We start from the raw sequence: 25,886 nt of genomic DNA on the forward strand, positions 1-25,886 counted from the left end.
TGTAAAACAACAGTATCTCAAATTATCAACAACCACTCCACAGTGCAGGAGTGAAGGTATCACAATCTACTCTTTGCAGAAGACTTCAACAGCAGAAGTACAAAAAATAAAATGGCTAGATTACAGTTTGCTAAAAAGTACAGAGATGAGCCAGTAGAGTTCTGGAACAAAGTGTTATGGACAGATAAGACAAAGATAAACCTCTATCAAAGTGATGGCAAAGTGAAAGTGTGGAGAATGGAATGAATTGTAGACGATCCAAAGCATACCACTTCATCTGTGAAACGTGGTGGAGGTACTGTAGTGTCATGGCTTGGGCATGCATGGTCACCTTTGGAGCTGACTTCATCTTTATTGACTATATAATTAATGACTATAGCAGCAGGATGACTTTAGAAGTGTACAGAAACTCCTTGTCTGCTTATGTAAAAGAAAATACTTCCTGACTCATTGGCTGGAATTCAATCATTCAACAAGACAGTGACCCAAAACACACTGCCAATGCAACCAAGGAGTTCATCAGGGGAAAAGGGTGGGAAGTCTTAGACTGGTCAAGTCATTCTTCTGATAGAAATCCAATAGAGCATGCATTTCACTTGCTCAAAAGGAGACTGAAGTCAGAAACCCCCGAAAACAGTGACTGAAAATGGCTGCAACAAAGGCTTGGCAAGCATTTCAAAAGGACAAACCAAGAGTTTGGTGATGTTAATGGATTGCAGGTTTGATGCAGTTACAGTTTTGTGTGCAAAGGATTTGCAACAACATGCAGTTATATTTTTTATTCTTTTTAAACTTTAGTCAGTCAGTTACTTTAAGTTACTTTGTCCCAGTACTTATGCTCAGCAAAAATGGATGGATGGAACACAAAAATTGGGATTATTCTGAAACATTTAAGCATGCTGTAAATTATATGTGTAGAAATACCCAGAAAATAAAGGTGACAATCTGCTCTTTTGCCACATATCTATTTTTTCACATCAAATCTGAATTGCTTAAGTATACTGCAAAAAACAACAATTTTGACTTATGAAGTGCCCTATATATACTGATTGTATCATCCACCCTTTATGAGAAAGCCAGGTGTCCTTATGAATGATGGTCGAGGCCTGTCCTGAAAGCACAGGGTGGAAGACAGGACCCCTCACCACCTGGATGGGACAGTTGTATATTGCAGGACCATAGATAATAGGACAATTTAGAATACCATTTAGTCTTAACCAGCATGTGTCTGGGGTCAACAACAGAGAAAATTACATGCTAACATGGGGAGAAAATACATTCTCTGCAGATAGGTAGCAGTCGAGTAGATGGTAGGCCTCTGCATTTGTAACTACAAGGTTGTAGACCCACATTCTGGGTGGGACAATACTCGTGTATCCTCCAGTAGGGTACTTCACTCGGATGCTTCAGTAAAATGCGCAAATGTATAAATGAGTACCAATGTAGGTCACTTTGAATAAAAGCATGAAATAGATTAAGCTGTGTGGCAACATCTCTAAGTACCATGCTACTGTGTTGCCCTGTTATGAATTTTAATAAACAATATTACTGTATAACCAGTAATAAACACTACTTGATTATATTAAATTCATGTCCTAAAATCTTCCATCCCTGTGAAAATAAAGGTCTCTTTAATTGAAGAGTAATTAAAAATGATGCAATCGTACAGTATACAATGATATAAAATGGACCTAAGCATGTAATTACAGTAATTAAAATGTATCATGGGTCTTAAGATTCAGAGGTTATGAACCAGTTACAGTGCTACAGCTTAGAATCAGATAGCAGGTAATTTGTACTGTAAGTCATAACATAAGATTGTGCAAATGTAAAACCTACTTCTTTCAATGTCTCTTCTGTCACTGAATATGCCTAATGTACAGAAAAATACTAAAGAAAGAAAACTAAAGATGGTCTTTCTGCTTTAGATATTATTTAAGGTACTAATGAAGGCAAAATCTAATTTAATTTACCACCATTACATCCCATACAAAATTAAGCCTTGTTGTGTCTGGCCTTGGTTTATTGAATTTGTTCCCAGAAGGTAATTATGTAGAGCACCCTCTCTGTGGAGAAGCATCCCTTGGTTCACACAGCAGCTGAACAGCTTCATTTTACTTTAAAGCTGTTTGAAAAGAGGAAGAAAACAAGGCAGACGGCCTTAAATGTTCTCTTCTGGACCTAATCAGCCTGACTTATGCCTGTTTCACACTGCAATAGCTGCTACCTGGTTACAGCCAAACAAGGTCTGGCCTTGCTCTACTTGTTTAGCTGTTAAATTTACATGGTAATTGCTGTGGCTAAAGATATAATAGCTGGCCTTTGCCAAAATTAGGACTTTCTACAAAGATAACATTGACAAGGTTTGTGATCTGGTAAATCTGGAGAGTAAAGGATTTCTTCGTCTTTTCTCAAAGCCACAAAGTGGCATTTCTATAATTGAATGGAAGAGGATTTTAATATCCTGACACAGGCAGCAATTGTGTATTCCACTTGCAAATAAGTTTGCAGAACAATTAAAAAAAGATAACAAAGGAGTAAAACCTCACAAGCACTTCATTTGAGCTGTTTCTGGTCTGGTGGCTACATCTGACTCCTTGGACACTAATGTTTGTGAAAGGAAAAGGTAGCTAAGAAGATTAAAAGTCTTGATTGTTTCCACTTTGAATAGTACCTCCTGGTTAACACTGAGGTTATAAGACAAAGAAATCCTATTGGACCTCATGTCCAAATAGACTTTCTACTGTTGTACTATTTTTTGAAACCTCCATTTTTTAACTTTTATATTGTCAAAAGTAATTGTTTTGTGGAACTCTTTATTTGATACTCTTTTGTTTGCTTGTTTCTTTGTCACTGGGATATCCTGTGAGCACATATAAATATTAAACAGATTACCAAACTTTACGTTTGATTACTTAGAGTTATGTTTGATTAAAAATCCATAATTTTTAATATTAGTCATTTTCTTCATCTGATCTGTATCCCAGATATACTGTACAATACCTATACTGTAGAATTATATTAGAGCTACACCAGATAGGATATACAGTATTAATGAGGTTGGAGCCCCAATCCTGCTGTTTATGTAAAGAGCAATTTAGCCCATTAATCGATATCTCTTTTGAATACAAGGAGACTATTCAAATTCCACACACAAGGTGTGCCAGAACAGAATTAAACCCTTTATGCTAGGACTGTGAGGCCCCAACTCTAACAAACTACACAACACTGATAATAATTACTATGGGTACTCTCCATTTATCTGTGTTGAAAACAAATATATATTAATTTATCATAGCTTAATACAACGTCAGTTGTGACCCATTTTTTTATTTTTTGAAACTAGACTTTACTGTAAATGAATCACTGGAGGTTTAATCAATTACGATGTACTTCCTTGTGTTGTGGGACTTAAGCAAAGATGGATAAACAGCACTGGACAACACAATAGCTTTTGATACCCTTCTATGAGTTTTAGTATAACTTTAAGACAATGTAATGGATTATCATTAATAATATTATGTGTTAAGGGAATGTTACTAAGGATCTAGCACTTTTTGAAGTTTTGGCATCGATATTTCACTTAGTTAATCCGCATGTTGTAGAATAATGCCAAACAACTAAATGTGAGGCAGTGCTGTGAATGTAGTGTCTTTTTTTCATTATTTAAAGATTTCCCAAAGCGCTCTGCAAGCAAAACAAAAATGTAGATACTGTATGAACTTTATAGCAGAGTGAACACAAAGCCATAACATTGGATTGTCTTTTAATAAATCAACTTTAATGTTAACAGCTGTGTAGGGCCTAGTCTACTTCAGTCTACTAAACTCAGTGCTACTAGAGTAGGTTACTGTATAAACACTTTCTTGTGAAGTACACAGGAAATTCCATAGGCACAGCTTTGTGTTGATGTGTTTCCATGGAGTGTTTACTTTATGCAAGTTTAGAAACTGATGTAAATGCTCAAAAATGAATCTAAAAGGGGAAAGTCAATGTTTATATTTTGGCTGAAAAATGGAAATAATATCAAGCAACTTGCCGCAGCTCGGCTATAATTTTGTAGAAGTGTAGCTACAAAAGTGTAAGGCTAATCTCTTTTAAGTATTGAAACTTTGAAGCCAGACTTCAATTGGAATGTTGATCTAATTTAAGATTACTGCCTAACCACTGTGCATTAAACTTCAAAAACATCTTGGACCGTGCCCTTCGATGTCTAACGGCACACAGCCATAGTACTTCCCTAGAAATATAAGACAAATGGCCAGCTGTACAGTATGTCACCCTCAGGGTGTTAGGGCTTCACTTACAAATTTTAGTTTGTAAAGAATATTTCAATTTTCTTTACCTGACCTAAACTGATAAAATAACTTGGCACTCATGTTCCTTTCAAAAAGCAAAACAAAAGTTCTACAAAGATGGAAGAGTCACAGAGTGGGCTGTGTCACAATATCACATGAAGTCCTGTGTTCATGTGACCTTTCATTTAATAGTATTCGGTTGTGTGCTGAGCTCTTTTGTCTTGTACTTTGCTTACGTACTCCTGGAAGCTCTAGGGGGTGATGATATTTGAAGTATTGTACTTTATAACTCAAGATACCATGCTGTTGTCTATTTTTAAGAAAAAAGATTTTTCAAAACTGGGTACATAAAACTAGATATTTTAATAAATGAGAAACCTGTGCATTGCAATAAAAATTACATTACAATGACAGCATTTGCTGAATTCTTGAAATTGCAAGAAATGTAAAATTCTTCCCCCTGCTGATGCATAGAAACAGAAATACTAGTGTTGTTAATTCTATAGTAAAAGCCTTCGTAGCACTATCAGACCTGGGCTTTCTCTCAGCAGCTGTGCCAATGAGATGATTTTAATCCTCTTAAAATTCCACACCCAGGAGCAATGGAGGACAGGCTGTCTCCACAAAGGCCATCTTTCTGAAGCAGTAACAGTAAAGCTTTTCTAAAAGACCACAGTATGCCTGTAATTCTTTCCTTTGTTTTTACAGCAGTAAATATTTTAAAAATATGAATTTTATATTTCAGACTAGCTCCTCATGACACCTGTCATGCGTTACTGAAGCTAGAACAGACTGTACAGTATCTGAAACATGCTTTGACTGTAAAATTCCAGGTCCGTTGGGTAAAATTAGTTCAGTGTGGACAATTAGTTGAATGGGCAGTCACTTAAAAAATAATTGATATGGAAAAGGGGCAAAACCACTCCACATAAAAATAAAAAAAACGGAACTATTCTTATATCTTTTAATATAAGAATTGTCATAAATTTAATTAAACAGGAAATAATGGATTACTAAAGTGTTTTAAATATTGCATGTATTCTCCTAGTGTGAACTTTATTGTTAAAATCTAAGCACAATGTTATTTTATGATTTTAGGAATCTAAGGTTGCGTAACAGTTATTTTTAATAGTTTTCTAGCTTTTTGTATAGATTAAGAGCAAAATGATAGGTCTGCATTAAGCACAGGATACATATTTATCTAGGGAAAAGTTTAAGCATATTTAACAAATGCTTTAACAAAAGTTCTATCCATTCAAGTTCTGCCGATCCGAAGCAGATTTGAAATATTAGATACCGTGAAATCTACATTCAGTTAATACTGAAGGGAAAAAGATGGTTAAAAAAGATTAAAAGATGAGGGAGAGATCATCTTTTTTCCGATCAGTTATCTGGTTATTTTGTTTAATTAATTTTTTCTGCTTAAGTATATGATAAGTGAGTGGAACACGATGTTTAACTCAAGATAAAAAATAATGTATTTACTCAATATGTATTTGACAACAGTTTTTTACTGTTTACAGTTTTTACTTCACAAGTAATGTTTAATCTTAAATGAATGTATTTTAACAGCGATTAGGTAAACAGATGTAGAAAATCAACTCTTGTTGCATCAAAAGAGAATAAAAAGTAGATACTTAATGTGCATTCAGAGTGAGGAAAAATGAAGAAGAGACAAAGCATCTTAAGAGGGCTGTAATTTTTCAGTTGGCAGCCTGTTTCTTCAAGTTTGACATGCACTCATCAGTCCTGTAATTTACAATAGAGTATGAAGAGTGACAAGTGACTTGAAGCTAAATACATATGTGGTCAAACTGCAGAGGTAATTTGCAGGCATATTATTTTAGGCTTTAAAAGGAAGACTTAACGAATTAAATAAACACATGCTTTTAAAAGAAGTGGATATGGATAGTTTAAGGTAGATGAAAGAAAAGAAATGTACCTTATCTTCCCATTAAATATTTTAAAATGCCCTTGAAAATATCTTCAACTTCAACACTTTTATCATCTGACTCTGTAATTTTGAGAGCTTTCCTACTTTTTCATTATAAGCTGTTTGATCTCAGGACCAGAAAACCAGTACTTATGTAGTCCTTAAAAAGGCTATTCCTTAATTTTTTTAATTTTTTGCACAAAAGAGCTGAACATATTGAGGCTTTAGGCATTGCGCTGTTTATATTTTAATATATTTAGCACAGTAATAATTGTTAAATACTTTTTGTGTAAATAATTTTGAGTGCCTAGCTTGAATAATTAAAAAAAAAATGTTTTGAACAGATGACATTACTGTAATTAAGTGTGTAATATGAACCTGATTACATACAGTATACAGTTAATAATATGTAATCCCTACTTTTAGAAAAGCCATAAACAATTTGCTGTATACAAAAACAGTAAGTGTGGAATGTGCAACAGTGCACTCTGAAACAAGTCCTGGTCCTGTATTCTGAATAATAAAATAGAAAGGCTACTGCCTTTGGAGTAGCTTCAAAGAGAATTGTGGTGAATAAATCCTGGAGCATCACCATGCTGAGCTGAGGAAGAGAGCTAGAATAGCCCCCTGTTTCTACCTAATGTTGCATCATTGGGGGGAATCAAGAAGCATTAGGAGAGGCACAGGAACATTCCAGTGATTTGTGTGAGTATGTGTTCATTTTCATGCGAGACAGAATGCAAGTGGATTGACTAAAAAGCCGAGCCCTGCAGGTAATAATTCTGCTCTTGGTCTGTAAATCCCTTTGCAAGCAGATGGGAAAAAGAGAGCTTTCATCTCTTTGGGAAATAAGTGAAAGTATAGAGCACCACTGAGATGTTCTTGCCTTTGTTAGTGTCTGGACAAGAAGACTGATGATTTTCACACTTTGGTGAGCTTCAGGGCTTTTTTGCTATCCACGTTCAGTTATATATTTAGTTTCTTTTTTTTCTCCATAAGACATTAATCTTACTAGTATTTGTATCTATCATTAGTACCTCACGTAAACACCACCAGTCAATTTGTAATGGAAATGTAATCATTCCCACCCTTTTTAAAAGCTCAAAAGCACCTTCAGTGCGATAGCTCAACATTTTGATTGCAATTAACATTTTGTACATGCACAGACCTTTTGTACACAATGAAATGCCAATATAGAAACATATCCAATTAAAACGAATTATATTAATGAGAATGTTATTCAAAGTTGTTTCAATTAATGCCTTGAATATTTTAATAATCCCTGACCTTAGTTTTGCTACTTTTTATTTCATTTAGAGCTAAAAAGACAAACCACTAGATTTCTGATTTCAAACAAAATACTTCATCAATGTGTTCTAAATTGTAGATTGCTTATCCCATTAATAATCCAGTTTTTCCAGTTTCTTCCCCTGTTGTCTTTCCTTGTGAATGTTTTATCCCACTAACATTAGTATATTAAATTTTGAGACAGTTTGTCCACAAGTTGTGTAAGATGATGAAGATGATAAGTGTATTAACAGTGTTCTAATGTCAGTCTTTATTAAAGCATTTTAAAGTTACCGTTCTCCATACTTGCATTGTGTATTTTGTATTTAGTGTTAAAAAATGACCCATTCTGGATTCACAATAGTATCAAGATAAATCCCATTCATCTATATCTTTAGGTGCAATCTTGACCTTTTGTCTAAACTCGTAACTCTGAGGTCAGCAGTTCTCCCAGCTAGTGTCATTAACCATGATGGATTGTGTAGTACATCATGCTTCTGCTAACATCAGTGGATTGTCAAAGCCTCAATTTATATCTTCCCTTTTAATACAATATAAACATGATTTTTAAATAAATTAATTCTTATTTCATTCCCTTAATGTGTCAATGCTTTACTTTGATTATATGTACTTATGCAGCACAATTAAAAAGTTTTGGACATTATTTTAATGGTGTCTTTTTATTTGGTTTAAGGACATTTTAGAAATCATGAATAAAGTCTACTATGGCTCGTTTTGAATTTGTAGATATTTTATTCATATTTATTGTTTTAAGGATAGAGATAAATGTCTCAATTAAGAACCTAAGGATATTTAATTTAATGCTTTATAGAAGTTAATGATTTATAAAAAGGTTATTTGTACAGTCTTTTCAATCTGATCTGTAGTTCAAGGAGGACTCTACTCAGGGCTACTTTGTATCTACTCATTGGTCCAAGTTAAACAAAAATAAAATACAGGATGGCTTTTAAAACTTTATAAGGGAAATTAAAACTACAGACTTAGATAAAGTCCTCTCATATCACTCCAGGAAGGAGTTGCTTCTTAACTTGCTTGCCAAATACAACACCTTACTAGGAACTTGCAGTGTTGGTGAAAATATAGCTTGGCATACCTCAGCAAGCAGTTAACCCCCAGGCTTTTAGAATTAATTGTTCCATGCAAGCTATAAAAGTGATTGATTAGGTCTGTTTTGTCCTTGACCCACTTAAAAGAGGTTAAAGTTCAGTGACCTCAGTGCAGAAGGATTCCAAACAATAAAAAACGTTTTTAACTCTCTTAGTCAGGAAAGATTCTAGGAATTTGAGCTTGGTGAGGCACAAATCTTAGTGTGTCTTATGAGTCTTTAGTCTTAGGAGTTGAAGGGTTGAAAAACAGAAAAGCCATGTTTTCCCAACCACTCTCCAGCTGTGTTACACATGTACAGAGTAACAGTGCTGTCGCCATGTTTAGATATTAAAGGATGAAAAGTACACATTCTTGTTACTTGTTGTCCCCTACAGTCATGTGAAACATCATGGGAACTTAAAACTAAAGAAGAAAAATAATATAGGTCCAAGATTTTCAATGTCATTTAACTTTGTAAGTAGATTGTAAAGATCCTGGTAAATCTATGTCTAAAATAGTCCAAAATATAGTTTATGCTTTTTCTCATTTAGATTGCTTCAGTCCAGCATAATGAAATATTAATTTATTGTTCCTAATGCCCTAAAACAGTTCTCAAGTAACTAAGAAATCTAATTGCTAGCAAAAACCTTTTCTGTTGTTGTTGAGGCCAGGAATGATTCAAATTACAGTAGCTATAAAGCTGTTTCCAGCCTGGATAACGTTATTACTTATCATTCAAGCAAATTCTATAATGAGATCAAGCCCCTTACTAAAAGAAAACTTCAAACCTCCCGTCAATTGTGAATTAGAAGCTTGGTACTTGATGGCAGGTTTCCTCTGGGTAAAAACAAGAAACCTCGGGAAAACAAAAAAACATCATCGTGTTGAGATGTAATTTGCAGTTGGTGGCTGGGTTGAAATTTTGTTCTGGCCCAATAAAGTAACAGAGGTTTTAGCTGGAACGAAATTTGTGAGACCCTGTTGCCCTCTGAAATGTGTCTGATCCCGCATCTCTGCAAAAAAAAGTACATAAACAGAGAAAGCTTTTGAAGTCTTTCTTCCAGATGCTTTTATTTGTTTTTATGGTAACATGATGTAGAAAATATTTGTGAAACAAACAAAAGGTCCTGTACATCAGTTTATTGTTGTGTAGACAGATATGCCCAATATCAAATCAGGTAGTTTTGTTTGATAGTGTTACGTACCCTGAAATCTCTTTAGCTGTGAATTCACAGAAGGAGTAATCATTCTTCTGTTAAATGCGAACAGCCTTTATCATGGGCACTTTCTTTTGCCTTATGGCTTTAATCCTTTTTTAGTGCATAGTGCAAGTTTTATCGTGCATAGTATTTGCTCAAAAAGATGAAGAAACAGTTACTGTTCCCAGAGTCCAGGAAACAATTTTAGTTTTCTTCCTGTTCAAGGTCCTGGCTAAGGTGTTTTTATAATGAAGGGTTCTGAAAGTATACTGTAGGTTCTGAGGTTTTAGAAAAAGTGAATGACTTTATAGTAAGTGTACAGTATATACTGTCTATACAGTATTTAGGAAATTAGACGTAGTAGAATGTTATTAACTCCAATTATTCTACAAACCATTATGTGTAGTATAGTTTTAATTTGTTCTGATTTTGAGTTTATGAATTATATCCTGGATTAATTTACAGTAATATATTGCACTGTTTTTTTAAAGGATATCCTCACTTATTTGTTTGGCATACTAGTTCCTCATTTCTTGCAAAATATTAAAAGGGGAAAGGAAAGGGAAAGCTGTTTTGTGCAATAAACTACAGTACTAAAAAGAGTAGAATATATGCAATATTTCCATTCTGGAATCAAAATAAAAACAAAGGCTGTGGTAGAAGGGTTATTATTGACATACAGGCCTTTTTTATTACCCATAGCCAGACGGTCTGAAAAAAGCACAATATGTGACTTCAATTTTTCTCATAATTCATACAGTATATGTCCTTCATACAGTATATGTACCTTCCATCTGGACAGTAAGAGTTATTAAACACACAGTGTAAGAGACAGGGGAATTTGAAAGGCACTAAGCTAAAGCATACTACATTTTGTTTTCAAATGTGTTATTTAATTCATCCTGCTTCTGTTCATATGGGATTCTTTGTTTATTTCCAAATAAAAAAAGTGATCCATGAACATTTTAGTGCTTCCCTCTTTCAAGTTAAAGAAGCACCCATGCAGGAATGCAATGAGGGCTTTGCAGATGTCTTTGATAAAGCTACAAGATTATACAAGTATTTGAAAATGAGTTTTTTTTATTAGGATCAGTCTGTTGGATTTTGTTTGGAATTGTTCCAGGTGTTTGCTGCCATGGGAAAAGATTATTAGTGCATGCATGTGATAATATTCTACAGTACTAGATTAATGGCTGCTGGTAGCTGAATGGGACATTTAGTTCAGTAATCTGTCCATTGCCAGTATGCTAAACTTGCCAATTATGGTATTCAATTGGGTGCACTTATGTTTTTAAAGCACCTCAATGTTTTCATGTTATCTTCAAAGAAATAGGAATATATCTATTTCTAAGGGGCCAGAATGATTTAATTATAAGCATTCTCTATACTGTACAGTATAGAGTAAAATTGTGAAAGAAGCTGTCTCCTCCTCTGGAGTCCGTCCTTTACCTTCTACAACTTTTCTTCACAGTTATTCTGGACAGTATTTTCATCACCACAATAAACTCCCAGATGAAGGTGTAGCCTATCCAGGGGAACAGCAAACTTTCCAGTCCCCTACAAGCAAAGCACTGCACTTGGAATGTTGTTGACATTTGAGGACTTTGACTCGGCCAATCAAAAATGAAACATTTCTTTTTCAGCCATTTTTTCAAGTATCTGCATATATGTTTAGGATCATTCTCTTGCTGCTTAATCCACCTGTGGCTCAGCTTTAGTACTGTACTGTAGATGAATGGATACTGTAGCTTTGGTTGATAAATGGATAGCCTGACATTCTCCTCAAGAATTAACTGATACAGCACCATATTCTTGGTTCCATTAATGATTTTCACCACCATACTTAATGGTTGAAATGAGGTTCTTCTGTTGGAAGGCAACATGGCATCATGGTTTGTGCCATACAAACTGTTTCTCACCGTGGCCTTGTGATAGTCTGGTAGTTGTGGTAGTCTTGTGGATCATCCAGGAGCTCTTTGGTGAAATTGAGACAGGAGGCAATGTTATTACAGAGCAATGTTTAGAATTTTTTTCTAACCTTCTACAGACTGAGATGATCAATTACTGAAATGTTTCCAAAGTTACTGCTCATTATATAGGAGAGGACTGCCATAAACTCCGTACTTGTTTACTTGTTTCCCAGTTATTTAACCACTTGATTTGAGCTATACCTGATTTAAGCTATACCTTTATTATTGACTTATTATTTCACATACACTGACTCTTCATTATTAATTTCTACTTCATACACCACTGCATCTCAAAAAAACATTGAAGTGGCAAAAAAACATTTTCTCGTTTTTGTACTATATATGTGTTTTCCTGTGGTACACTTCAATCCGGTGCTTTGTAAAATGTCTTTATAAAGCTAGAGAAATCATTCAAAATCTGGGAAGAGACAATATGTGTTTATGGTGCATGGAGAGAAGTAACATAAACCAAATAAGAACTTCATTCATTTGAATTGAAAGCAAAATAAATACTGGAAAAATCATAATTTTGTTCTTGCATTCTTTATATAATGCTGGAGATTTATAGCAAAAAAATATTGTCATTCTTCTCAGTGAGGCAGTGTATTGATACAGTGATCTACAGTAACTATAAGTAATGATAGGTTTACTTTAGAAATTTTTATTCACAAATAAATTTTGTTTTTGATGAAATGAGGCTTATTACTTTGTTTTCAAGAGACACTGTTTACATGCTTTTCTATAAATGTACTCCTAGGCATATAGTCAAGTGTGTCTTCTTTTAAATCAAGCAAATTACACATACATTTTAGGCTGCAGCTGTGCTGAGTCTGTTATTAACATTGCACTTGTGAACTTCCCAGATACTCTTGCATTAAATACATCTGAATAGAGGCAGGTAAAAAGAATTCCATCCATTATTATGAGAGTTGTGCCCGAGGTTAGTTGGTCAAATAGAAGTATGTGCTCAAGTCATTGACCTTGTAACATGAGCAGCATACCTTCTGGTAAAGTAGCCCTGAGAAGTATGCCTGGCTTACAAAAAGGCTGAATATTGTGAGTGCACAGGACGGTGGTCACAACACCCACAGTGACACATCGATCCAGAATGCCTTGATCATTTTACCAAAAGAAGGAAAAAAAGAAAATTAAAGAACACTTTAAAAAAAGAAATCAAATCCTTTTACATTTTTCATTGTTGATGCAGTTCTCATTTGTGCACCAGAACGTTACATGTTTATTAGTACTGTAGGCAGAGTTTTAGACAAATGTCCTTAAGACAGTCTTATAAATGCACATTGAAAATATTTTTAGCTTGTTTATCTGTTAACCCAGTAAAATTCAGAAAGACAATATATTTCATGTCTGTCATAAAAGATTCTGCAAGCACCCCATACACTGCACCAGGAAACATTCAGTTAGATTAAAAAAAGTATTTTCTTATGAAGAGTTGCATCTCACAAGCTCAGGCTTGTTTTATTTCTACCAATATCAGTTGATCTCTTGTTAGACACAACTGCTTAGTAGTACTTTTTAAAATGTGTTTATGAATTTTAAATATTTATATTATGAACTTGTGTATTTTTTTTTACTGATATCCCAAGATAATGCTTTGAAAGCATTAATATTCCTCAAAAACATCTTGAACAAATGCGAAGTTGGATTTGAGTAAATCATTATTTTAAAAATAAAAACAGTTATTGTCTGTTTAATGTTAATATGACTGCTGAACATTAAGAGGAAATGGGAAATTTACAAAGGTGGTATTTAATTTGAAATCACTGAACTTGTATGCATATAATGCATAAAATAATATTTTAGTACCATCTATGTTCCCATTAGTCTTGCCAAACTACTCAATCCCTAGAAGTAAGATGCAGAACTACAGTATAGCATAATGCTGCCACTGCCATGCTTGACGGTAGGGATGGTGTTAACAGTAATCACTTACAGTAGGTCCATTTGGGCTTTGAGATGCATTAATATTAATATACAGTATGTATGTATATGAGTAATATTAATTACAATTTCAAAGTGTCATGGCTGCTTTTTAGTAACAAAATGTGAAAACTGTAAAAGGGTCTGAATATTTTTGCAAGGCACTGTATCAATACTTCAGTACATTAGCATGTATTTATACCGTTTTTATTCTTTTTGAAAGTTTTGTGATTTAAATAATCATACTCAGAATTTTTTCAGTATAAATCTGCTCCTTTCTCAAGATAAGTACACATTTCATGTGGTAATCAACCACTTGTTAATTAGGCTTATGTATTTTTAAACACTCCTACTAATCTAAAAATCACATTCTGAAGATAATGCAGTTTGGGGTTAGTTTAAATTGATGAAGTGAGAATTGTCATCTACTGTTACTGCCCCAGAATTATTCTACAGATTATCAGTCTTTTATTACTAACCATGACACTGCCCACCACTGCACAGTCAATAAAAATTGTTCTTAATAAATGGTTAATTTATTTGTCAACCATTGGTTGACGTTACTAATCCACAACATACTGTACCTTGTTCATGGTTTACTACAATATATCCACGTGGTCAATGATCTAAGCAATGGATTTACTTCTGGTTTAAGGGTGGATATATTTGATTGTTGTACCATGCCAGGAATTTTCGAAAATGACTCTGAAATGCAGTTAATGGCACAGCTTAATTAATATAGCAATGAATTGTGCTACCATGTCCTTGTTTGAAAAACAAAAAAACTGGCTGCACTTGCTGTTCCCACAGCAGTGTGCTTCATCAGAGAAAACAATGGTGTGCCATAGTCTATGACGCCAATGAGTTGGAGTGTGCAGTGAATGGTAATGGAGGCTGGCAGAAATTCAGAGAGCAGAAAATGGTGTAATTCTGACACTTTATTGAAGATGCAGTGTCAGTCAGTAAACTGTGGAATGACGTGAATGTGACAGTGGGTTATGTCTGTTTCTATTGTCCTAAAAAGCTCTTTGCTAGTCACAGGAATTAAAACAATTCATGATCTATTCACCCACGACAGGCTTTGTAATGTAATTTAAAGTTTCTAAATGTCTACGTCTCTTAATGCTGCACATGTAGATGTTTTATCTGATACTTTCACTCACAGTTCTATCACCCCAATTTTGTAAAGCTGTGCATTAATCACATTATATTTTGATCTGGCATGTAACGTGTACAGTATAAGACATGGGTAAGATCCAGAAAATAATCATTTGGTGGTATGTATTGAAGCCAGAAATAGGAATTAAGAAAATACTAATGTATATGTCCTTTATCCATGTATTTTGGAACATGTATCTTCAATTCTTAGATTAAAATAGCCTTGTATAATACATTGTAAAATGTAGTTATTCTGGAATATAGTGTGTTAGTTTTATTGTATTGTTGGGACTTAGCTTACTGTATGTATATATCATATAGTGTTTAAACTGTACAATTTGAATATAAACAATTTCTATTTGTAAACCACTGAAGTCACAGTACAGCCAGTATGCTAAACTTGCCAATTATGGTATTCAATTGGGTACACTTATGTTTTTAAAGCACCTCAATGTTTTCATGTTATCTTCAAAGAAATAGGAATATATCTATTTCTAAGGGGCCAGAATTATTTTTTCAGTACAGTTTTTTATTATAATTGTAAGACTGATATTACAATTTTCAGTTAAACTCAGATATATTTTTGGATCTTTATTGTTTAGTAGAGGTGATTAAAATAAATGTAATTCAAAATTGTATGGAAGCCATATATTCGTACATTTTTGTTTCTCCAAATAAAAATAGGGAATGAGCTAGGATAATGCTTTTTTCGTTATTTTGTTTCTGTGTTAAACCTGAATTTGATATCTGCTGACAGATGGTATTTCACCTTAATGTCCTTAATAATGACATTGTGAGCTTGCCAAACACTAGAAAGACTGCAGACAGTGAGGGAGAAAACATGATTAAGTCATCTAAAAGAAGCAATTCATCAGCTCTTATAAAACCCTATTGGGAGAGCCTGCCCTGTACTGTTCTGAATGACTGGATTCCTCACTTTATGAAACTTAAAAGCTGAAGAATAGAGAAAATATCAAGGCTCTTTTTTTTACAGTTTTTTTTGTATCTTTTTTTAAAATTTACACTTCGAATAAGTCCTGATTATTTTCTCAAATCACTTTGAATACATTTTTCTTTATTTTCATATTCAGTTTAGCTGAAATTTGATTTTCATGGTGCTTTACATAGTGTTAAACCAACAACACTGAAGTGATTTATTCAGCATCCTATCTGTGTAAGAATTCATAGTAATTACAATAGCATCAAAAAGCAAAATATTTTGTTTCTGATAATATAAGGCATAGTTTAGAGAACATACTCTAAATCTTCTGTACTTGTGTAGTTAGTTTGACGATAGGCTATCGGAATATTCGGTTTCTGTTAGTATGGAAAATTAACAGACATCTAAAAGCTTTTTTTCTTATGAAAAACTAAAGCAGAGCAAATGTGGCTTATAGCATTGGGTTGAAAGCCATGAAGAATTTCTGAGCTGCTGCTTCCTGCTCGGTGCTCATACTGTAAATCAGATGCATACTTCAACACAATATGCAGACTGAAAGTGAGACTGCTGTATTTTTATCAAGCCTCGGGCATCCTCTGTATCCTGCATCTGCCATGGCTTTCCATTATATTGTACAGAGATCGGTTTTAGGAAGTGGAAATTAGGTTTGCCTGTGTGATTAAATACAGCCTGCAATTTTCCAGTTGCACAACAGGGAATTTTATCAGAGCCAGTAAAAAGCACAACTACTGGAGGCCGATTTATTCATGAAAACTGAAAAAAATAATTCACCAATTTGCTTGACTGTATGAGTGTTGAGTTTTTTTATTAAAAACAATCATATCAAAGTTCTCCCTAGATTCTCCTATAATGATTACAGAGAATAGCTTCCCAGGTAAGCATTAGCAATCTGTTCTTACTGTTTTAGTTATTTCCCTCATTTTTAGAGTGTTCACTTTCAATGGATTAATATTGAATTATGCATATGAAAGTAAAATAAGTACACTTACATTTATCAATGCTTAAAAGCTGTCATAACTCCACAGCTATAATCGTTTTAAAAATTTCACTCTTTTAATGGCAACATAGTGGTTAGTATTCATGCCTTGCATCAGTGGTGCCCTGGATTTGATTCCTGGGGTGCTGTCTGCGTGGAGTTTGTATGGTCTCCCTGTATTACCATGGGTTTCATCTGGGTGCTTTGGTTTCCTTCCACAGTCCAAAGACATACTGATAGATTAATTGGATTCTGTAAAATTGGTCCTGATGTGAATGTATGTGTTCTTGTCTGTGTACCCTGTGATGGACTGGTGTGCAGTCCAGGGAGTACCCTGCCTTGCACCTGTTGCACCAGGATGGGCTCCAGCAGCCTCACAACACCATATTGGATAAAGCAGTAAGAGCTACTAACTTTCTACTTTCTAGCACTTTTCAGGCATATCTGCCTTTCATACCTGGAAAGAACAGAGTTTCACGTAAGCATCAGTGCACCACCAACCTCTCTGTTGGGAATACTGTATACAGTACTAGTCTATTTCTTGAAAAACTCTCTGTATTTTCAATATGTTCTAACATGTTGTCTTTTTTAATAAACTTAAACCCTCTACCTGGCCTAGGGCACTTAAAAATACCCCTTGCAGTGTAGTTGCATCAGACCAATAAGATACTGTAGGTGATGTTAGGGTCTCTTGACATCAGGTCGTTAATTTATGCTGTGCGGTTGGTACAGCTGCCTTGTTCTGCTCTGAAAGGTATAAAAAGAGTTGATTTGTGTTGCAGACCACAGCTGGTGTCCTATTCCACACCTGCATGAGCTTATCTTCCGTGAGAGTGATGTGATTCTAGGGCAACCAGAGTCACCGCTCTGGGGAAGAGTATCTTAGTCTGATCGAAGCAGTCTGTCAAACTGTCAGCTTACAATGAGTCCTTCAGATGGGTCTTCAGAAGGTGTGCTTGTGTCATGAAATTTTGACTTATTACAGCATCTGTGGAATGCAGCAACAGGCAAAAAGTTTGTCCTTTGTGAAGAACAAGTAAAATGTTATTTTTAAGTATTTAAAAGGTCACTATAATCCAGGTTTTGATCTCTGTAAAATCATGTCCTGCAGCAAACATTACAACATGGCGAACATGTGTGTTTGTGTGTGTGGTGGGGGAATTAGGTGGGGGAACTTCACATATAGTCTTTATTTTACGCATTTGTTCATTAATTACTGTTTCTGAGCATGCTGTTCAGTAGACATGAAGTTGTAGGTTTTGATATCAGTGCTTTTTACTTTCCAAAAAAGCCATAAATAAATTAATTCAGTAGTTTAATTCTGTTTTTCTGTGGTGACTATGTTTCTTTCCTTTGCAAAAACAGTTAGAAGAAAAATATCTTACACTTAGCTTGTCTTGTATTGTGGATATAAAATAGTTCTTTACATTTACCACTGCAAACACATAATCATTGCTATAATATTTTGTTTTTAAATACAATAATATTTGATTGAATTATACCTGGTAAACAGAAAGTGCAATGGTTAAAGAAATATAGTTATGATTCTTGTATTTTCAACTGATTTCTGTTACATGAAACACACATTTACCATAACCTAAGGGATAGTGCGATCTATGATTTTCACACTTCTCTCTAATATTTAGCATGTCCTTGAGTTATGTTCTTATCAGACACTGGATCACATCAGACTTAAATATGTCTTGTAGCTTCAGGTTTCCTTTGCCTTTATTCAGACTTGGAAGGAGTGGGATTTCTGATTTCCGTGTACTTAGAGAATGTATTCTCCTAAAATTAGCAAATATTTGGGAAATTAATGTAATGCATCAATATATCTATAATATATCAAAAATATGTAGTTAGATTAATTGATACGTTATACAGAAGAAGGGCCCTGGATTCAATTTCGGCCCTGGGGTGCTGTCTGTGTGGAGTTTGTATGTGCTCCCCTTGTTCGTGTGGGTTTCCTCCAGGTGTTCTGGTTTCCTCCCACAGTCCAAAGACACACTGATAGGTTAATGGGCATCTGGGAAACCTATTGTGAGTGTGTGCGTGTTTGTGACTGTGTGTGCCCTAAGGTAGATTGGCGTCCCTTTCAGGGTGTACCTTACCTTGCATCCATTGCTTGCCGAGATACAATAGGCTCCAGCTGCCCCATGATCCTGAATTGCCTGAATCATTAGAAAATGGATGGATTTTACAGATGTCTGGAATGAAAACAAAAATCCACATAGACAGGAAAGATCTCATAGTTATACAAACATAAAAACATTTGCTTTAAGTTAATCGACTCAAGTGGTTTTTTTTTTTCAGTTGATTAGCATGCAACTGGTAGACACATATTCTCCTTGTTAATCACTTAAACTACTCTGGGACATTTCTGTTCAGAAGCTGAATTTAATTTTCTTTGTTCTGAAAGGCTGCAGACTGTTGGACAGATTCCTGATGTCCTCAGTGGATTGATACAGGTTTATGAATGTTGCAAAAGATTGGGATTACTAGTGTCAGAGGGGATATCCTCAGAGCCTTTACATCCCAGGGCTCTCACAGAGTACTGATGGAAGTAGGTGATGTGAGTAGGTGTTGAGTTTATTCTAGTTTATGTTTGGGAAATAATTAATTTCCAAATAATATGCACATTAAAACCAAACTGATAACCCCAACAAAGGCATACAAGCTACACATTGACTTAAGGGTAGGTTCCCTTATAAGCTTTTTTTAGTCAGTTCCTTATACAGTACATTTGCATTGTGTCTATCAGAACTCAAGCTATCCTTTTTCTGTTTGGAAATCTGAAAGAAGAGGTCAGTCTGCCACCTGCTTTGAAGCGTGTCTGCACCTTTCCAATTCTAATACTGTACATCAGTGTGTAGGTGCAGTGGCGATTTGGGTCGAGACAGATTAGAAATGTCCATTTTGCACATGATATAGATTGAGTAACAGTTGTTAATTTCAGTTTCTTAAAAAAGCAAAATATAAAAAAAACAAAGAAGTTGTAAGAAATTATATAATACAAAATCATATTACATTTTTAATCATAGGATCATAGGAGCTGTTTGATCTTTTTATTTAAGCATTTTATAACATTTTTTTTACATTTTGTCATTTACTCTATACAAATTCTTTTTAATTGTTTAACAAACTATAGTTACAAGCTAATTAGTTCAGTAGAATCCAATCGCTCTTTTTCATGCCACATTATGGCTAAAATACTGATTTTCCAGCCATACAGCACTCATAATGTTGTAATACTGCTTGTGGTGATCAAATCTCCTGTATACTGTATATCTCTTATTCATGGCTTAAAATAGGTCTTTCTTTCTCTAGCTACAGTATGTAAGAGAAGTCCTATCTTGTTTCTCTTGCACAGCTAGAGTAAGAAATACTTGTTTTGTACTGTATGTTGATCCATTATTTTATGGATCCTCAGTGTTATCTTTTGTTTATATTAATGATGTATTTCTGTAGAATCAAATTAATGGCATAGTTTAAAAGTTGACAACAGTGGCTAGTCCTGGAGCTGATATCCATGCCAGGACTGGTGAAATCTAGCAGCTGTGTTTCTCATCAGTTCTGACAGTGATTTACTGCTGCGGGCCAGCGACACTGGGCTTCACCTCAAGAAACTCTTTCACAGGCCAGCACAAGGAAATAGCTGGATTGCTGCTTGGGGGGGGAGGTTGCTGTGTGACATGGCACGAGAAGGGCTTTAGCTGAGGTTAAAAACGCTTCCTTTGCGAGACTCCGTATGTCTGTATTCCTACAAAAACAACTGTGGGCTAATGGTTTTAAAAACAGTCATTCCAACTGAAGTTGGAATAGCCAGATTGCTTTCATGTCTCCTTCTTGTCTTTAAAGTATTATAAAACATAGTCATGCTTTTGATAAATCATCTAATTACAATTAACTATTGCTAATCTGCAACAAAGTGAAATGTTTGATAAGAATCTTCTTTTTAATCTATCTCAAAAATATTTTGGACTTCACAAACTCTTTATAATTACTGTAGTTCTCTTTGGTCTTATCCTGCAAAAGTTTTGAGATTCCTGGGAGCTGACAGTGGAAAACCGTGTTTTAACACTTCCTTACTTTGCCCAAAAAATCCTCTTGGACTGGAGGACATGGACTGAATCTTGAATTCTATCATTTCACTTAATAATGGCATACATATCTTAGAATTATCACCTTGACCTGTGTTTTGCTTTTGCAAGGTAATCATTATTTTAAGCAGCCCATGAGAATCTACAGTATAACCGCTTCTGGTACATTCAAAGTTTTAAAAAAAGGATGTCTTCAGATACAGCCGTAAGATAACTTCTGAATACACATTTGTTCGTTTTACAAATTCGAACCAAACCGAAGATTGGGATTTGTCACGAGAGGTGTGAAGAACCCTATGCAGGTCGGGTAGCGAACAAATCCAATTGGGCAAGACGAAGATGGAGTCAGGTAGGCAGGCAGTGTCGACATCCAAAGAGGCTGAAGAGAGGGTTCGCAAAGGCTTCGAGGGTGAAGAGCTCAGGAAAACAGCGGGGTTTTAATACCAAGCGGTGAAGTGCAGGTTGAGGAAGATTTAAATAGAAGGTGTGGTGAGAAGCGAGAGACATGATAGGGTGATTAGGATGTCGTTTTCGGGAATTGGATCGGGCTGGTGTCTGATTGACTGAGGTCGTGGGAGTGCACCGTGGGAATTGTCAAAATTAGGTGACTGATTATGTGAGAGTGTGACAGGATTGTGCAGCCCAAAAGAAAGGTTACTATTTTTTTCTCATAATTGCCTTTGTTGTTGTTGCTGTCATCTTTTGTTCTTTTTATTTTGTTTTGTATTTCTCAGATATTACCTCCTGTACTTCATAGCCTCCAGTCCTACAGGAAATATAGCAACAAAGGGCTTTGGATTTATCCACAATACAATTACTGGCCACTACTCAGAATACCTTTGATAAATGTTTTCAGTGCAGGTTACAGAAGGGTAAAATATACTTCCAAATGATACTGGATATAATAAAATGTTTGTAAGGATATCAAATGGCGTGGCATGAATATCCATCAACTTACTGTATACAATTATAATTTAGTAACTGTCTAGTAATCCCTTTTGCTATGTGGACTGCCATTATAGGGAAACCTCCTTGGCAACAACTACCATTTACATGGTTACACCCATTTTGAAATCTCTTTCAGTTTTTATAGCAGTAGTCATCACATTTGTTGAACAAATACAGTTACTCATTTGTTAGCATGCGATTATACATGCTTGGTAAGAAAAAAAAAGAGGAGCAAAGTGAGACTAGACTTTGTTTTAGTTGGTTGGTAATGAAAATTCAGGCTAACTGGGCTTATGCTGGTGACTCAGTCGTTATGAAATTTTTAATTTGGTTTACCTTTGATTTTCTTCTGCGCTATGTTCAGTACACATAATATAAAATAACAGATCAAAGGACAACGCTGATGTAACAATTAAGTAACAGGGCATATTTTAGTCAGGAGATGCAGAGGAATCACTAGCCATGTTCACTTCAGGAAATTAAAAGAAAGGGCAGTTTCCTTTAACTATGGTTAGATTCTCTGAACTATTGCCAGTTGTGTAAAAAATAGTTATTTTCTTTTCTTTTTCATATGAGCCTTTAACCTGTTTATTGTAAATTTTGTTTCATGTTTTCAGAATATTGTATAACCATGATAAGCAGAATTTATAATTTCAATAAATGTAATACTACTAATTTGTCTACCATTACTTCTTCTACTAAAACTTATAATAAAAAGTGTAGTTGATGATAATTGATGTTATACAATTCTGGCATGCCGTGCTGACAGTCTGTAATTTAACAATAATTTAAAAAGAGTAATGTGAGACTACCTGCCCACTTGACATATTGTAAATCCTTAGGAGGTTAACTTTGAGAAGACTTTTTCATTTTCACTCCACACTGCTCCAAGAAGAAACAACTCCTAGAGATCTTGAGCTCTGAGGCAGGTCTCAGAACAAAGTGCTGATCTTCCTGTAGAGGGTGAAGGTCAAGTCTCTCAGCAAGAAGCAGGACCCTGGGGGACAGCTGCCAAGAGCAGGGGTATCCAGAAATGATGATGCCAGTGCCAGGAATTTGTTCAGGGGGTCCTGCTTTTGAGAAGCCTAATACTTGAGATTGAACTCAATGTCCTGTGTCAGCTGTGCTGTGAACAACTCCCTTCTCTCCAAGTAATTATAGGTTGTTGTCTGAATGGACAACTTGTCCTCCCCTCTCTTTTGATTTTTACAGCGTGTCATTAGCACTGAAGACTCTTTTAAATCATTGTCAGAAGAGACAAGCAGATAACTGTTTCTCAGGTTTCATTACATTTCTGAATTTGAGTTGTGAAGTGTAAATGTCAGAATTTACTTTGCAGTGGTCTTATACCATTACACACTTAACCAAGACTACACAACACTGTCTGGATGCTATTCATTGAAAGCAAACATTATTATTTCAGTTATGTTTTCTTTATTTTTGTTTTGGAAATGGCACATTTATTTTATGACATTTCATATAGTGCTGCATTGCAAGAGTCATATAAAATACTGTATTCTAATTAAAATATTCTAATTAAATGAATTAATATAAAATATTTTATTGTGTAGTCTGGTTTGCATCGTTAAAGATAAGATAAAAATAGATTTACTTGATGAAGAGATCTTCGTAACATCAGAAGTGGGAGCCAACAGGTCTGTAACAAATAGTGTCTGTGTTGCAACCATTTTCTTTAACGTTGTCTTCAAAGACCCAAACTGAGAGTGGACTTGGTTACAAAATTATGTATAATGATCTGTTCACATTCTTCAAAATACCTTGTGAAATTAGTTTTGGCTTAAAAAAATAATGTTAATGAAAAATAATTGAGTGTATATCTTTTATATAAGAAAGAGAAGACAATTTTTTGCAAAAAAACATTTCCCTGTAGCTACAAGCTAGCTGTCTTATTGTAGGAGAAGATACTGTACTATATAGATACACTTTAACTGTTATTTTTCTATTCTGTGTACTGTGCATCATTATCTGAATAAAAACCACAGCATTAGTAATGGAACAGCACCTTGCGTGAGAATTCAGGAAAGAATTTATGTTTCAGGGCAGACACCGTAACAGTATATGACATTTAAAAAACAGACCCATTATGAAGACAACCCATATAAATCAAGGAGATACCTAGAAAGTGACAGGTTGTATAGAAAAGATTTGGAATAGACTTAAAATGTGACAAAAAATAGAATTTCACAACTAGAATAGAATTTTTGATAGTCAAAAATATTTGTACAATATTACTTTATTTTCTCTAGGTAGTAGGATTAATTTGTCTTTGAGTGATATGAGCAGCTTATCTTTTACAGTAGGAAAATATGTGGTTCAATCAAGAATTCCTCATTATTATATACCATACAGTATATAGTTGTATCCATACAGTATATGTGACAAAGTATTTGGTTTGCAAGTTGAGCTCAAAGGTTTAATTGTATCCCTCACAACTACACTTTCTTTTAAATGTTGCATTCCAGCAGTGCCTCAGACGTAATGGCTGTGCTATTTCAGCTGTCATCAAGAAAACTTCCTTTTGCAATGATCTGCTTATGTGAAAGATTGCTATTGCAAAAACAGGCTGTTCTGACAGCATTGTAAAAGGTTTTTTTTTATATGTATCGTCAAGAAAACCACCTGTTTTCCAAATGGAAGTGTTCAGGATGTATCAGCTATTAGCTTTGAAAACCAGCCAAGCTTCTAAACTATCGGGATTCTGTAATGACCAAAGAACTTCATGTTTCAAATACCTACACATATTCCATTACAGAGAAGAAAACCTGGAAAAAGCAAAGTAATGCCTGCAGCCGCCTGTGCATTGCGTACCTTAGTCAGAACACCATAAAACATTAAATGTAAATGCAGTGGGATAAAGAGTACCAGCAACTGCTGGAGTCTATAACCTGTTTAATTATTACATTGCTTTTTTGCTATCAGCTTTGATAGACCAAAAGAACAAATGCTGGTCCCTAGAGAATCAGGATAAATGTCCTGGCAAGCAACGGACACAAGGCAGGATATACAGACACAAACATGCATGCACTCACACCAGGGCCAAATCCACACAAACATGGTGAGAACATATAAACTCCACACAGATAGCTCTCCAGGTCTGAATTTGAATCCAGGGCCCAGTACTGCGCGGCAGCAAGGCTAACCACTGCACCACCATGACAAAAAAGACATATTGGAAAAATGAATGCATATGTTATTTTACATATACATTTGCTTGATTCTACCTCACTGTTGTTAGAAGGAATTTTACAATTATGTGTTCAAATGGAGAAGAGTGCTTAGAGAAATACTGCTCTATGATTTATACATATGATTATGATGTGCTAAGCTTCATTTCTTTGTTCTTTTGTAGCCTGAAAGGCCTAAATTAACTGAAGTCCAGTTAAAATCTCTTCTGGAGGATTGCATCCAGGCCCAGAAGAGGGCAGAAAGTATTGGCCAGTTAGAAGACCTATGTGCAGGTTCTGTCTCAGCCATCTCAAGCACCAGCTCATCATCAAGGATTAGTTCAAGACTCTCGCTATCTACCCCCTCTCAGCTGCTGCAGAATGTTTACTGTTCCGAAACAAGCAAATATGGAAATATAGAGAGTCCATAGTGCCATGATGATGACTCATAGCAGAGACAGATGATGGCTGGAAGGTTGTCTTGCAACATTGAAGATAAACACATACAACATATGGGTACATTTTTTTTATAAAGTCAGATTGAAATACTAAGGTAATAGAAACGATTAATGCATTTAATTGCTGCCTTAAAACATGTTAGTGAATTGTTTGAAAGAGGTGAGGAAAATATGTGACTCATAAGATACATGTTTTTTTTAATTGAAAGTGTGAAATCCTTTTAAGTGTTGTTTTAGCCAAGGAATTTACTGTTTTAAAAGTACTTCCTTTACCTTATTAGATGGGTTTCAGATTAACTGATTTCTAAAAATGTAAAGGTAATTAAAATGAGTCTTTTTAGTTATACTGTGTTATACTATACTTTGAT

The 25,886-nt window shown here is 34.9% G+C and overlaps 1 protein-coding gene across 1 annotated transcript in view; it reads left to right on the plus strand.

The window, feature by feature from the left end:
• Window positions 1-25,550, plus strand: part of fsip1 (fibrous sheath interacting protein 1) — a 102,928-nt gene extending 77,378 nt beyond the window's left edge. Inside the window, exon 12 of the mRNA XM_088925938.1 lies at window positions 25,246-25,550. Within this exon, the coding sequence (XP_088782064.1) occupies window positions 25,246-25,491 (246 nt within the window). The 3' untranslated portion in view covers window positions 25,492-25,550. The remainder of the gene's footprint in view (window positions 1-25,245) is intronic.
• Window positions 25,551-25,886: the final 336 nt, after the last annotated feature.

The sequence above is a fragment of the Atractosteus spatula genome, chromosome 9, assembly GCF_055471065.1.
Source record: "Atractosteus spatula isolate fAtrSpa1 chromosome 9, fAtrSpa1.hap1, whole genome shotgun sequence".
NCBI lineage: Eukaryota > Metazoa > Chordata > Actinopteri > Semionotiformes > Lepisosteidae > Atractosteus > Atractosteus spatula.